The 14092-nt window shown below is 33.9% G+C and overlaps 1 protein-coding gene across 4 annotated transcripts; it reads right to left on the bottom strand.

Moving 5' to 3' along the window:
- Positions 1–504: 504 nt before the first annotated feature.
- Positions 505–14000, bottom strand: LOC101897979 (protein prenyltransferase alpha subunit repeat-containing protein 1). 4 transcript variants are annotated; one of them, XM_059122484.1, is made up of 4 exons: positions 13925–14000; positions 13094–13293; positions 5817–6187; positions 505–5754 (listed from the first exon to the last, which is right to left on the bottom strand). In XM_059122484.1, exons 2-4 carry the CDS (start codon positions 13180–13182, stop codon positions 5030–5032), a joined length of 1185 nt encoding a protein of 394 aa, XP_058978467.1. In that variant the 5' UTR covers positions 13183–13293; positions 13925–14000; the 3' UTR covers positions 505–5029. The 4 variants fall into 4 exon arrangements, with proteins under 4 accessions (XP_058978467.1, XP_058978465.1, XP_058978466.1 ...); XM_059122482.1 differs by lacking the exon at positions 13925–14000 and adding an exon at positions 13583–13878; XM_059122483.1 differs by lacking the exon at positions 13925–14000 and adding an exon at positions 13587–13878.
- Positions 14001–14092: the final 92 nt, after the last annotated feature.

Below are 14092 nucleotides of genomic sequence, written 5' to 3'. Positions count from 1 at the left end.
GCGAAAACTTCCTTGCGTTGTCATAACCAAATATGTACTTAATTTAATTATCTATTGACAATGAAGCCATTTGACCTTGAACTAGTGAAATGTATCGGCCATAAAATGTTCGAGTCTTACCACAAGGCGGCAATGACATTGACATCGAAAACAGTGGTGCACAACAATTTGTGTCACTGACCCCCGCCACAGCTATTATTGTTGTTGGTCAGATGGCTCCATGTAAATATATGATTTATTTTATGGCAATTATTTAGACAAAATTTTGTTAAGTACATAAAAATACAGAGGTTAGAGAAATGAATTCAAAAAATCGAATTTTTATAAAAAAAAATATCAAAAATTAAAAAAAAATAATATTTTTTGAAAAATATTTTTTTTTTAATTTTAAGAAATGTTAATAAAGGAAACATATAAATATCTAAATTTCACTAGATAAAAGTTTCTAAAAATTCAATTTTTTTTTCCTTTTCATTTCATAAATAATTTTTACAAATTTGAATAATTTTATTTTTAACATTTTATTTATTTTTTTTTTCTTAACATTTATAATTCCAAATAGAATACATTTAGAGATACAGAAACAAGATTCATGACGAATGAAAACATATCTTAACATTTAGATTCTTGTATAACAAAAACAAGCTTCAGAGAAATGGAAAAATTTAAGCGAAACGAAATAAAATTACGCTAAATTTTATAAAGACAAAATTATAAGAAAAGTTACAAAGCAAAAATCTCTTTTGAATATGGAAGCAGGATTGTCGTTTTAGATTTCATGGAAAAAGACAAGGAGTTATTTTAAAAAGGTACCAGAAAGGGCTAGAGTAAGGAGGATTTGTGGAGAATCTTTGAATTTTTTACAAATTGCATTGTTTACAAAACGTTTTTAATTTTAATTCCCTTTTCAAAAAAATATATATATTTCAATATAAAAAAAATAAATTTTTAAAAATTTGTAGATTCAGGAAAAAGTATGAAAACGACAATCACTGCTGAGGAGTATATGTTTTTTACCTAGAAAGTGGGAGTATGACAGACAATATAGTTGAACACTGGTATTTGTTTTAGTTTTGTTTGATTTCATTGTGCTAGGAAGACATTCAATATTCTTTGAAGGCAAAAGTCAAACGATTCTTATAAGGCAAATCCGTTTTGAGAAATTTGGCTTAGTTTATTTCATTCCATCTTTCATGTATAATTTGTTATTCGAAAAATAAGACACTGGAAATCTCATAAAAAATATGGGGAATTTTAATAAAAAGAACCGAAAAATTGTCTGGGGGAAACAATCCAATCAAGAATATTCTTTAGAGTGTTGTGAACAATATTGGCGAACTTATACTGGAGCAAAGATCGTAGAATTCCCAAGATATTCTAGAGCGAATTATTGTAAAATTGTTCAAAATGTCTTAAATTTAAATTTAAAACGGGCTCAGATGAACCCTTTAGAAAGGCGCTGGAGGATTAACATGTTCAGCAAAAATGATCCTCAAAATGTTCCTAACAATGTCGCCTAACACCATCTCGACCTCAAATAAAAGTATCATAAGATACCAGAAGGATCAAAAGTCATCCTACAAAAATATGTGTAATATTGTTTAAATATGCACTTTTTGCAAATGGCCTAAAATGACCCCTTTAGGTAGGCGCTGGAGAGTTAACATGTTCTACAAAAATGTTCCTCAGAGTGTTCCCAGCAATGTTGCTATACACTATCTGGACCTCAAATAAACGTATTATAAGATACCATAAGGATCAAAAGTTACCCTGACAAAATTTTTTTTTAATATTCTTCAAAAACTGCAAATATTACAAATGGCCTAAAATGACCCCTTTAGAAATGCGCTGGAGGGTTAACATGTTCTACAAAAATGTTCCTCAGATTGTTCCTTACAATGTTGCTATACACCATGTGGACCTCAAATAAAATTATCATAAGATACCAGAAGGATCAAAAGTCATCCTGGCAAAATAAGTGTAATATTGTTTAAAGATACACCTTCTACAAATGGCCTAAAATGACCCCTTTAGAAAGGCGCTGAAGGGTCAACATGTTCCACCAAAACGTACCCCAGAGTGTTCCTAACAATGTTGCTATACACCATGTGGACCTCAAATAAAAGTATCATAAGAAACCATACGGATCAAAAGTTAACCTCGAAAAATAATTGTAACATTGTTTAAAAACTATAAATATTACAAATGACCCCTTTGGAAAGGCGCCAGAGGGTTAACATGTTCTACAAAAATGTTCCTTAGAGCGTTCTTAGCAATGTTTCCAAACACCATCTTTAACCAAAATCAGAGAATCGCAAGGTGTCCTATGGTTAACCATTGTAAAAAAATTCAAAAAAAAAAAAAAAAAAAAAAAGATAATTGAAATTGTCTAAAGTGACCCCTTCAGAAAAGAGCTAGAGGTTCAAGATGTTCTACCAAAAGGTTCGTAAGAGGGCTGTTATAAATAAAGTCGAACACGGTCTGGATCTAAACACAAGAGATCCCAATATATCATGGCAAAATTGGTGTAAATAAGTTCAAAAAATGTAAACAATTTAAAAGGACTAAAAAGACCCATTTAGAACGGAGCCAGAGGGTTAACATGTTCTACAAAATTGTACCTTAGAGTATTGTTAGCATTGTTGCCAAACACTATCTGGACCTTAAATTGAAGGATCGTAAGATACCCCATGCCAACTCATTGTAAAATTTTCTAAAATGTGTTAATATTACAAAGGCTCTCAAATTAATCGAATGGAGCTGGAGGGTTAACATATTGAACAAGAATGTTCGTAAGAGGGCTGTTATCGATAATGTCGAACACTGTCTGGACCTAAACTCAACAGATTCCAAGATATCATGGCTAAATTGGTGTAAATTAGTACAAAAAATGTAAACAATTTAAAAGGACTAAAAAGACCCATTTAGAACGGAGCTAGAGGGTTAACTTGTTCTACAAAAATTTTCCTTAGAGTATTCTTAGCAATGTTGCTAAACACTATCTGGACCTAAAATCGAAGGCTCGTGAGATACCCCATGCTAACTTATTGTAACATTTTTTGAAATGTGTTAATATTACAATGACTTTCAAATGACCCCTTCAGAAAAGAGCTAGAAGGTGAATATGTTCTACAAAAATGTTAGTTAGAGGGCAGATTGCAATATTTTCGAATATTATCTCGACCTAAAATCCAAGGATCATAAGATATAAAGGCTGATTCATTGTAAAATAGTTCAAAAGTTTGCATAAAATTCAAAAGGACTAAAAAGACCCATTTAGAACGGAGCTAGAGGGTTAACATGTTCAGCAAAAATGTTCCTTAGGGTGTTCCTAGCAATGTTGCTAAACACTATTTGAACCTTAAAACGAAGGATCAAGAGATACCCTATGCCAACTGATTCTACAATTTTTTGAAATGTGTAAATATTACAAAGAATATCAAATGACTCCTTTCGTGTGGAGCTAGAGGGTTAACATATTCAACAAAAATGGTCGCAAGAGGGCTGATAGCAATAATTCTAAATATTATCAGAATTTAAAATTCAAGGATCATAAGATATAAAGGCTGATTCATTGCAAAATAGTTCAAAAGTTGCATAAAATTCAAATGGTCTAAAAAGACCCATTTAGAACGGAGCTAGAGGGTTAACATGTTTAGCAAAAATGTTCCTTAGGGTGTTCCTAGCAATGTTGCTAAACACTATTTGCACCTCAAATTTAAGGATCACCGGCAATCCCATACTAACAAATTTTAAATTCGTCAAAAAGTGCAAAAAATATAAAGGGTCTCAAGAGATCCCTTTCGAATGGAGCTTGAGGGTTAACATGATCTACAAAAATGTTGGTTAGAGGGCAGATTGCAATAATTTTGAAAATTATGAGAACCTATAATACAAGGATCATAAGATATAAAGGCTGATTCATTATTAAATAGTTCAAAAGTCCGCATAAAATTCAAAAGGACTAAAAATACCCCTTTAGAAAAAAGCTAGAGGGTTAACATATTCAGCAAAAATGTTCCTTAGAATGTTCCTAGCAATGTTGCTAAACACTATTTGGATCTTAAATCAAAGGATCACCAGTTATCCCATACTAACAAAATTTAATTTATTTCAAAAAGTGCAAAAAAAACGTAAAGGGTCTCAAGTGACCCCTTTCGAATGGAGCTAGAGGGTTAACATGTTCTACAAAAATGTTGGTTAGAGGTCAGATTGCAATAATTTTGAAAATTATGAGAACCTAAAATCCAAGTATCATAAGATATAAAGGCTGATTCATTATAAAATAGTTCAAAAGTCTGCATAAAATTCAAAAGGACTAAAAAGACCCATTTAGAAAGGAGCTAGAGGGTTAACATGTTCAGCAAAAATGTTCCTTAAAGTGTTCTTAGACATTTTGCTAAAACCTATATGGACCTCAAATCAAAGGATCACCGGTAATCTCATACTAACAAATTTTAACTTCGTCAAAAAGTGCAAAAAAACATAAAGGGTCTCAAATGACCCCTTTCGAATGGAGCTATAGGGTTAACATGTTCTACAAAAATGCTCCTTAGGGAGTTCTTGGAAATGTTGCCTTACACAGTCTAGAGCTCAAATCAAGCGATTACAAATTATCATAGGTCAACTAATTTCAATTTTTTTCAAACCCTATACATATTTGAAAAAAAAAATCTAAAAAGGCGCTCCGTTCAGATCATTTTTTTACAAAAATATTTCCTATTCTGATCTTTGCAATATTGTCCAACACAATTTGATCCCAAACTCAAAGGATTTCTAGGATGATCGTGAGATTTGTTTTTCGAAAACTTATTTTTTACATTTAAGAAATTTCCTGTGTCTTAGCTTTTTTGTTGAGGATATTGATTTAAATCCTCAAATGCTTTAATGCCAAGTTTCCCAAAACGAAATAGCAAATATTCTATTGTGAACAAATTCTTGAGATTTCCATTCCAGCACTTCAACAGTATCATCTCTGCTTTTAACTTTCTGTTTCTTAAAGAAAAATAGTTAGGTTTTTAACATTTATCTAAGCAGCTCCCGACTCAAAGTCAAAGCCCAAAAACAACGAACACCATTTGCGATGTTTCGAACCCAGCAGACTTTCCGACTTCTTCAAGGCCCTGAGGAACTCATATGAATTATAATCGAATTTTCGTAAATGCGTATTGAATTGTTGTTGCTGCACCGGAGTGGCGGGCGGTGAATAGATACCCATTAGATCTCCGCTCAGTAAACGGACACATTGTTCAACAATAAATTTCAGTGATGCCCGCCGATGCAATTCAAATGATTCTCTTTCGCCATACATATTCTTCTGGTCATCACACAAACGCATATCGTGGGCAGCCAAATTGCAACAATACAAAAACGATTTGAGACGGGCCTCTCCAATGGCCGCCTGATCTACACCGGGCAACATTATGTTCAATATCTGGGCCGGACACTGTACCTCGGCAATTAGATAGTAATTGATAAGTTGCTTCAGATCATGCAACTGATGCAGTTGATCCGTTTCATAGAATGACATTTGATAGGCAAAGGTTATCAGAATCTGGCGATAATGATAGCTGCTATAATCGCTAATGTGTTTGCGCATGAATTTTTCGGAACGCATTATTTCGGCCCGTATCAACATGGGGGCATTATGCAACACCCATTGGCGATGGGACCAGGCATGATAGTTGCTCGAACTGCGATCGGCACAGCGTTCACAAATGCCAATTTCATGATGCCAATCGATGGCGTCATTACCTGGAGAAGAGAAACAAAGGAAATTAATAACGAATTTAAAATAAAAAAAAATAGCCACTCACTCTGAAAGGAGTACAACCATCGGCGATAGGCAAAGGCCTCATTCGATTTGGGTTTCTTGCTGAGCACCAATGTGGAGAATTTCAATTCCCTATTCATTTTTAGGCGATTCTTTTGCACCAACTGCCGTCGTATGTGCCAAAAGGCCGTCACATCGGGATTTATGAGCAGTGCCACATTCAGGTACTTTAACAACTGTTCACTTTGTTGAACATAACGTTGTACTGTTTGTTTCTTATAGCCCATTAGCATGCGATGAGCATGATCATAGACATGTTTGGCACACCATGATTCCAAGCCGAGATTATGTTCCACATGAATGACGGGCGATTTGTTGCGATTCAAAACGGTTGGTATTATTTCAAATGAGGATCTGCCAGGAAAGAGAGAAGATAAAATAAGAAGAGATTAGGAATCATTATAAAGAAGGTAGCTACGGAGCCTTTAAGGAAAATGGCAGAATCATATTTTAAAATGGGTTGAACTTAGAATAGGGTACCCAAAAGTCCCCTAAAACGAGTAGCTAGAGATTTAATGCTGTCTACAAAAATGTTCGTTAGAGTGTTTTTAGCAATTCTGCAACAAACATCCTAAGGCTAAAATATAAGGGAAAGGGCCGAGCGGTTAAATTAATAAAAAAAATAAAAAAGAAGAAATGTCATGAAAAGGTACCAAAAAGACTCCTCTCCTTCAGGAGCTAGGAGGTTAAGTCTGTCCACAAAAATATTTCTACAGAAGGCTAAAAGGAAAACTACAGGTTCTTCTTAAAAAAAAAAAAAAAAAAAAAAAAAAAAACAAGGAAATATCCCAAAAATTTAACAATAGGCACCTTTCCTGAGGAGTTAGAGGGTTAACATATTGCACAAAAATGTACAAAATAGTGTTCCTAACAAAATTTCCGAACACCTCTAGGACATAAAATCAAAGAATAACAAGGAATTTTCCATTGACCATTGACCCACAATAAAATTCCCAAAATGAGGAAATATAAAAACAAAGCCCCCAAAAGACCCGTAAATTGAAAAGCTAGAGTTATAGGCCTGTCTACAAAAATGTTCCTTATAATGTCCCTAACAAAACCTCAGAGCAGATCTAGGACATAAAATCCAAAGATAAAAGGGAATTTGCCATTGACCCACAATAAAATTCCCAAAATCAGGAAATATAAAAACAAAGCCCAAAAAAGACCCATAAATTGAGCAGCTAGAGGTATAAGCCTGTCTACAAAAATGTTCCTTATAATGTCCCTAACAAAACCTCAGAGCACCTCTAGGACATAAAATCAAAGGATAACAAGGAATTTGCCATTGACCCACAATAAAATTCCTGAAATAAGGAAATACGAAAAAGAAGCCCCCAAAAGACGCATAAATTGAGCAGCTAGAGGTATAAGCCTGTCTACAAAAATGTTCCTCATAATGTCCCTAAAAAAACCTCAAAGCCCTTCTAGGACATAAAACACAGGGATAACAGGGAATTTGCCATTGACCCACAATAAAATTCCCAAAATCAGGAAATATAAAAACAAAGCCCCAAAAAGACCCATAAATGGAACAGCTAGGGGTATAGGCCTGTCTACAAAAATTCTCCTTATAATGTCCCTAACAAAATTTCGGAGCACCTCTAGGACACAAAACCAAAGAATAACAAGGAATTTGCCATTGACCCACAATGAAATCTCCAAAATTTGAAAATATAAAAACAAAGTCCCCCAAAGACCCATAAATTGAACAGTTAGGGGTATAGGTCTGTCTACAAAAATGTTCCTTAGGGTGTTGTTAACAACTCCACCAAACACTTCTTCAACCAAAAATTCAAGGAGGACAAGAAAACTGCCCCTGACTCATAGAAAGACCTGAAAAATATTGATATATGATTAATAGGTACCAGAAAGACCCCTAAATTGAAAAGCTAGAGGGTTGACATGGTCCACAAAAATTTACCCAATAGTGTGCTTAACAAAGTTGCAGAACACATTTTGGACATAAACTGAGAGTAGGGCACAAAATCCGCCCTCCAATGATAAAATATTCAAACCAAAGGGAAATATGAGAATAAGTCCCCCAAAAGACCCCGAATTTGAGGAGCTAGATGATTAACACTTTCTATAAAATTGTTCCCTGTAGTTTTGTTATTAAGATTTCTTAAGAAAAACTAATCCTAAAATGTACAGAAAGCAAAGAATCTGGCATTGAGTCCGGAAAAAAACATGCAAAAAACACGAAAACTCATAAAAAGGTACCCAAAGGACCCCTAAATTGCGGATCTATACGGTTAACATAATCCGCAAAAATGTTTCCAGTAGTATTTCTAACAAAAGTGCAGAATATACTCGGGATCTAAAATCAAAGGACGACAAGGAATCTGCTCTTGAATCAGAAAATATTAACAAAACGATCAATTTTGAGAACTGAGACCAAAAGGACCCCTAATTTGAGGAGGTAGAAGTTTAAGGCCGTCTACAAAAATGTTCCTTATAGTGTTTTTAACAATATTGCCAAACATATCCTGTGTCCCAAATTTTAAGCTTCGTCGAGAATTGGAGGTCGATCCACATTGAAAATGTGTAAATTGAGAGAATATCAGAAAAAAGTACCCAAATGTCCCATTTTTCGCGTAGCTAGAGGGTTATAATGTTCTACAAACTTGGTCCTAGAAATGTTGTTAACAATATTGCCAAATATATCCTGTGTCCAAATTGTAAGCTTCATCGAGAATTCGAGGTCGATCCACATTGAAAATGTGCAAAAAGAGAGAATATCAGAAAATCGTACCCAAAAGTCCCCTTCATCGAGGAGCTAGAGGGTTAAGACTGTCTACAAAAATGCTCATTATACTGTTCTGAACAACATTCCCACACATGCTTTAGGTCCCAAAATGTAGCTTCACCGAGAATCCCAGGTAAATCCATATCAAAAATGTGCAAAAAGGTAGAATATCAGAAAAGATTACCCAAACAGACCCCTTCATCGAGGACCTAGAAGGTTAAGACTGTCTACAAAAATGTTCCTTACACTATTGTTAACAACATTCCCACACATGCTGTAGGTCCCAAAATGTAGCTTCACCGAGAATCCCTGGTTAATCCATACTGAAAATGGGCAAAATAAGAGAATATCAGAATAGAATACACAATACTATAGGTTTAAGGCTGCCTACGAAAATGTTCCTTATAGTGTTTTTAACAATGTTGCCAAACATATCCTTCGTCCGAAAAGTAAGGTTCACCGAGAATCCTAGGTAAATCCATATCAAAAATGTGCAAAATGAGATAATTTCAGAAAAGAATACACAAAAAGACCCCTTCATCAAGGATCTAGAAGGTTAAGACCGTCTACAAAAATGTTGCTTATACTATTCCGAACAACATTCCCTCACATGTTTTGGGTCCCAAAATGTATCTTCACCACGAATCCCAGATGAATTTATATTGAAAATGTTCAAAAAGGGAGAATATCAGAGAAGATTACTCAAAATGACCCTTTATCGAGGAGCTAGAAAGTTAGGGATTTCTACGAAAATATTCCTTATACTATTCTGAACAACATTCCCACACATGCTTTGTGTCCCAAAATTTAGCTTCACTGAGAATACCAGGTCAATCCATACTGAAATGTGCAAAGAGATCAGATATCAGAGAAGAATACCCAAAAATACCCCTTCATCGCAGAGCTAGAGGGTTATAATATTCTACAAAAATGTTCCTCGTAGTGTTGTTAACTATGTTGCCACACATGCCCTGTGTCCAACACTTAAGCTTCACCGAAAATCCCGGGTCAATCCAACTTGAAATGTGCAAAATGTGAGCATATTAGAAAAAGAGTACCCAAAAAGACCCCTTCATAATATGTTCTACAAAACGGTTGCTGATAGTGTTGTTAAAAATATTGCCGAAGACAGCGTGAGTCTAAAGTCAGAGGATCATGACGAATCTTAGCCGATATATTTGAATAGGGATCTAAAAGAATGATTTTTTTTAAAAGGCTTCAAAGAGCCCCCCTCATAAAAGAGACATAGGGTTAAGATATTTTATAAAAATATTCTGCGCTGTGTTCTTAACGAAATTCTCAAATATATCCTTTACCTCAAACATTCATTTCATAAAGAAATCTTCCAAATTGGCAAAATGTAAAAACATAAAAATACCAGCTCGAGTATCAAAATGGTCTGAAAAAATGATTTCTCTACAGCATATTTGTGTTCTCCTGTGTAATAAAGCTCAGTACTTAAGCTCGAACATGTAAAGTGACATTGAAACGCCAGTAGACGCAGCTGGAGCAGAATAACAAAACAGAACACAAGGCAACAGCAGAAGCAGCAGCAGATAAAAATATCATACATAAATATTTAACTATGTGTGTATATTGGCGCGTGTGTGCCGTGGAAAACTTGGCGGGAAGGTCTGTCCGCAACAGTAATGTTGAATAATGGAAAATGTCATGGGGAAATGTAAAACAAAGGTAGGAGCAGCCATACAGGTTTTTTTTTGTAATTAAACGATATTCCGCAAAGCTACAGATGATAGATGGATAATGAGATTGTGCTGCGGTCTCTGGAGAATTTTTTTAAGGGGAATGTGACAATTTTTTAATGTGTATAATCTGGGTTGAATTTAATTAATATGTATTACTGAGAGACATAATAGCTTTGCAATATTTGCCGGTAGCTACTAATATCATGATTTCATCCCGCCAAAGGAAAATGGTCACTTGTCTCTTTCAGCTTTTTGCTATGACTTTTTTGATGGAAATCTAGCTCTTTAATTACGGAGTATTCTGAAATAAATAAATTTCTTAACTAAAAAACATCCAAAATATATATGTGCACCACACAAATCTCCAATAAAATGTGTCGAATGCCGTATTGTTTTTTTTTTCGTCTTCTGTTTAAATGTGCTAATAATTTATGGTGTCACAGAAACGGCGCAGTAACAATTGTGTTTTGATGCGATGCTGTCCGGTGGGGTGGCGTCAGTCTCCATCTGCTCCAACAATGTTATGTTCAAATATGAAACCTATTAAATGTTTCGTTTTGTTGTTGTCATTGTAGCTGTGATCTTGATTTGTATAAATTGTAACAAGAAATCCTAATAACTTGTGCATGCATACAAAAAAAAACTTAAGTGAGCTTAATAAATTAAATCGTAAAGTAACGGCTGTGAATTTGATTGTTAGGGTGTACCCAAGTCCACTTGAGAAAATTCTTCCGGAAAACCAAAGCTACAGATACACTATATAGGCCAAGGAAAGCTCAAGCAATTTCATTTGAAAACAAAAAGCAGATATGGGTTCTTTTTCAAGAAAAATCTGCTTGAATATACCTCTTCAAAAACGTCACGTTATGGAATTCATTTTCCTCCCGCAAATATCCAAAAATCCTGTTGTATACTATAAAGAAAAATAATTTTTAATAACCCTAGAAATTAGTTATTAGAATATTCACGTTTCCTTCCTCTTGAAACACTATTTGAACATACACTCTATTGCCTAGAGGTTCCCTTTGGAAAAATTCTTCATAAGTAATATTTCCAAATAATTCACAGGGGTTCCCCTTGAGAAAGCTCTAAAATGCTTTTTATCTTAAATTTGTTTAAGGTCCAAACTCAGTTTTGGCAACTACTAAAAAAAATTCATTTTAAAAGATTTATCTGGGATTTTTTTTTTCAGTTGTTGTAGGCAAATAAATACCCTTTAATGCCCCGTCTTGGCTCTTACAGCCTCCAGTCTAAAACTCTTCATTTACACATCTAAGGATTCTAATTTTCTACAAAAAACAATCAAATTTGAATACCAAATACTTTCTTAATTCATTACATACCAATGTAAATTGCTTGCTTTTGTTTGCAACACAACTAGCCATGGATTGCAACTGTCGCAGCAGCAATCAGCGGTATCGTGGCGCGCGTTAATTGAAATTTATTTACGCTTCTCATGTCCAATTTACGTTCAATGAGGATATAACCCGTTTTAACCTTGACCTCTGTCCATCAATTTAAGGTAAATTTATATGATTTTTTATATATATTTCGTTTTTTCTCCCTTTCAAAAACCAGAATAAAATAATTTATTGACATTTCAAAGTGAAAGGCGGGAAAAAAGGTTATGAGACAGAGAGAGAGAGAGAAGAGAAGAGAACTCTTCCGTTTGAAAGGTAAAGGAAATAAATAACGGTTGCAATCAAAATGTCTGGCAAATAAATGCAATGAGAGACGGAGAGAGAGAGAACAAGCAAGGGAAGAGAGCACCCCAATAAAGGTTATCGATAATAGGTAATGAAACAAAAGGTGTGTCTGGTTACCCTAAAGCAGGGGTGCTCAAAACCGTGTTCTAGAACATGAAGAGAAAAAAGAGATAATTTAAGAGAAAATTAAAATTCTGTTTTTCTTTATATTTTACTGTTCTATTTAATTGTTTTTAAACACGAATGTTTGCCAAAATAGTTTATAAAGCAAATGGATAAAAAATATTTGTATAAATAATGACTTAACACTGTTTTGTTCTTGATTTAAATAAGCAAAGAGAAATTTGACTGAAAACAGATATTTCTTCTTGAGCACCCCTGCCCTAAAGTTTGTAACAATTGTTACAAATTGTTACTGGAAGTCGTCTGTTAACCCAAAAGTTCTGCAAAAGAGAGCGGTTGGAGAGAGAAATTTTGACAGTTCTTTCAGTGAGAGTTTGCAAATTCTTGCTGGAAAAATTTCTTCTTGCAATCACTTGCAACTCTTCTTCTTCTCATTTATCGACATTCAATCAGATGTTTTCTATTGTTTGTTTATTTATTTTTGTGCTTTTAATTTGAAAATATTTTTTTTGAAACTTGAAAGACTAATTGTTTTTGGAGAAAAACTTTAAAAAATGTGGAAAACGTAAATATTAATATGTAATAAGGAAATAAAAGACTATTTCCAACATTTTTATTTAAAAAAATTGTAAAATTAGTATTGCTTCCTTTGTTTTAATTCTCCTTATGGGGGACAAATTGGTTTGTTTTGACAAATCAGCTGATTAGTTGCAATCTTCTGCAGGAATACCGTCTGTTTACTTTTCGAATTTTCCTTGCAAAAGAGAATAAAACTACCTTACTCTCTCAGAAAGAAGTTACTGGACAATTTCTGCAGGAAAAGTAACCAGACACACCTAAAAATTATGCCATTAACAAGCCGCTAACGTCGCAATGTTTTGAAAAAAGAAACAAATAACGTACTCTCAACATGAGGGTGAGCAGGGGAAATGGTTGGAAAGGAAGAAAACAGGTTGCTTACTATTGATTTACTTACAATTCTGTGTCCTTGAGGAAAACCGTATGCATGTCATTGATGATTTTTTCGCACAAGACCGTATGCTCGTTGTCCGAATCTGAATCCATGTTTGGGCTGGTTTATTACTTTCTGTTACTTTTTTTGTGAATTATCAAAACTTTATTTTATGACTGCATAAACTGCTATATTATTTCTTCTTATCTTTTCGTTATTTTTTTCTGCAAAATTAACATAATATTTAATACACGTTTTTGAAGCAGCGAAAAAATCACACTTGTTTTTGTTGTTCTTTCTTTTTCCCGAAAAAAAAAATGAAAAAAGAAAATTCTGCCATAAGCCAAAAAATGGCCACTTCAGCTAAAAAACGTATGGTTTATGCTTTATTTGTTGTTGTTGTTTTTATTTTATTTTTTATATATTCGAAAAAATGTATTTTTAACAAACAATAAACGTATCCCCCACGAAAACAACCCAAATAAAAAAAAAACAAAACTTATCACATCTCACCAACCAACACTTGCTGCTCGCTCGCATTCACAACACACAAATAACAACAGACGACAGTGCGAGCAAGTCATTCGGCATAGTCAAGATGACAACAAATATTAATTCAATAAAATTTTAATTTAAATAAATTGTTATTCTTGATACGCCCCAACAACAGCAATAAACATAACAACACTTCAAGTGACTCTTCTCCATACACAAACACATGCTGGAGAGTAACAAATCCAAAATACACGAAGAGAGAGAGACATAGAGTGCCCCTTCAATGAGCCAGCCAGCATGGATTTATTCTCAACATATTGTGGTTATTTAATGTAACATTATAATTTATAACTATTATACTTTTTTTAAGTTTTAATGTTTCTAAAATTGCAAAATATTGTTTTTATTTTAACTATCCTAGCTGCTTCTATTAGAAAAATACTTTTTTGACAACAATTATCGTTCTTCTTCTTGCCAAACGTAATCTACTTTGAAATGATAGCCTTGTGGAAAACATATGTTAAGGTT

Source organism: Musca domestica, unplaced genomic scaffold, assembly GCF_030504385.1.
Source record: "Musca domestica strain aabys unplaced genomic scaffold, Musca_domestica.polishedcontigs.V.1.1 20, whole genome shotgun sequence".
NCBI classification, from domain to species: Eukaryota; Metazoa; Arthropoda; class Insecta; order Diptera; family Muscidae; genus Musca; species Musca domestica.
The sequence above is the reverse complement of the archived record's forward strand: the minus strand, read 5'-3'. Positions and strand labels throughout refer to the sequence as shown.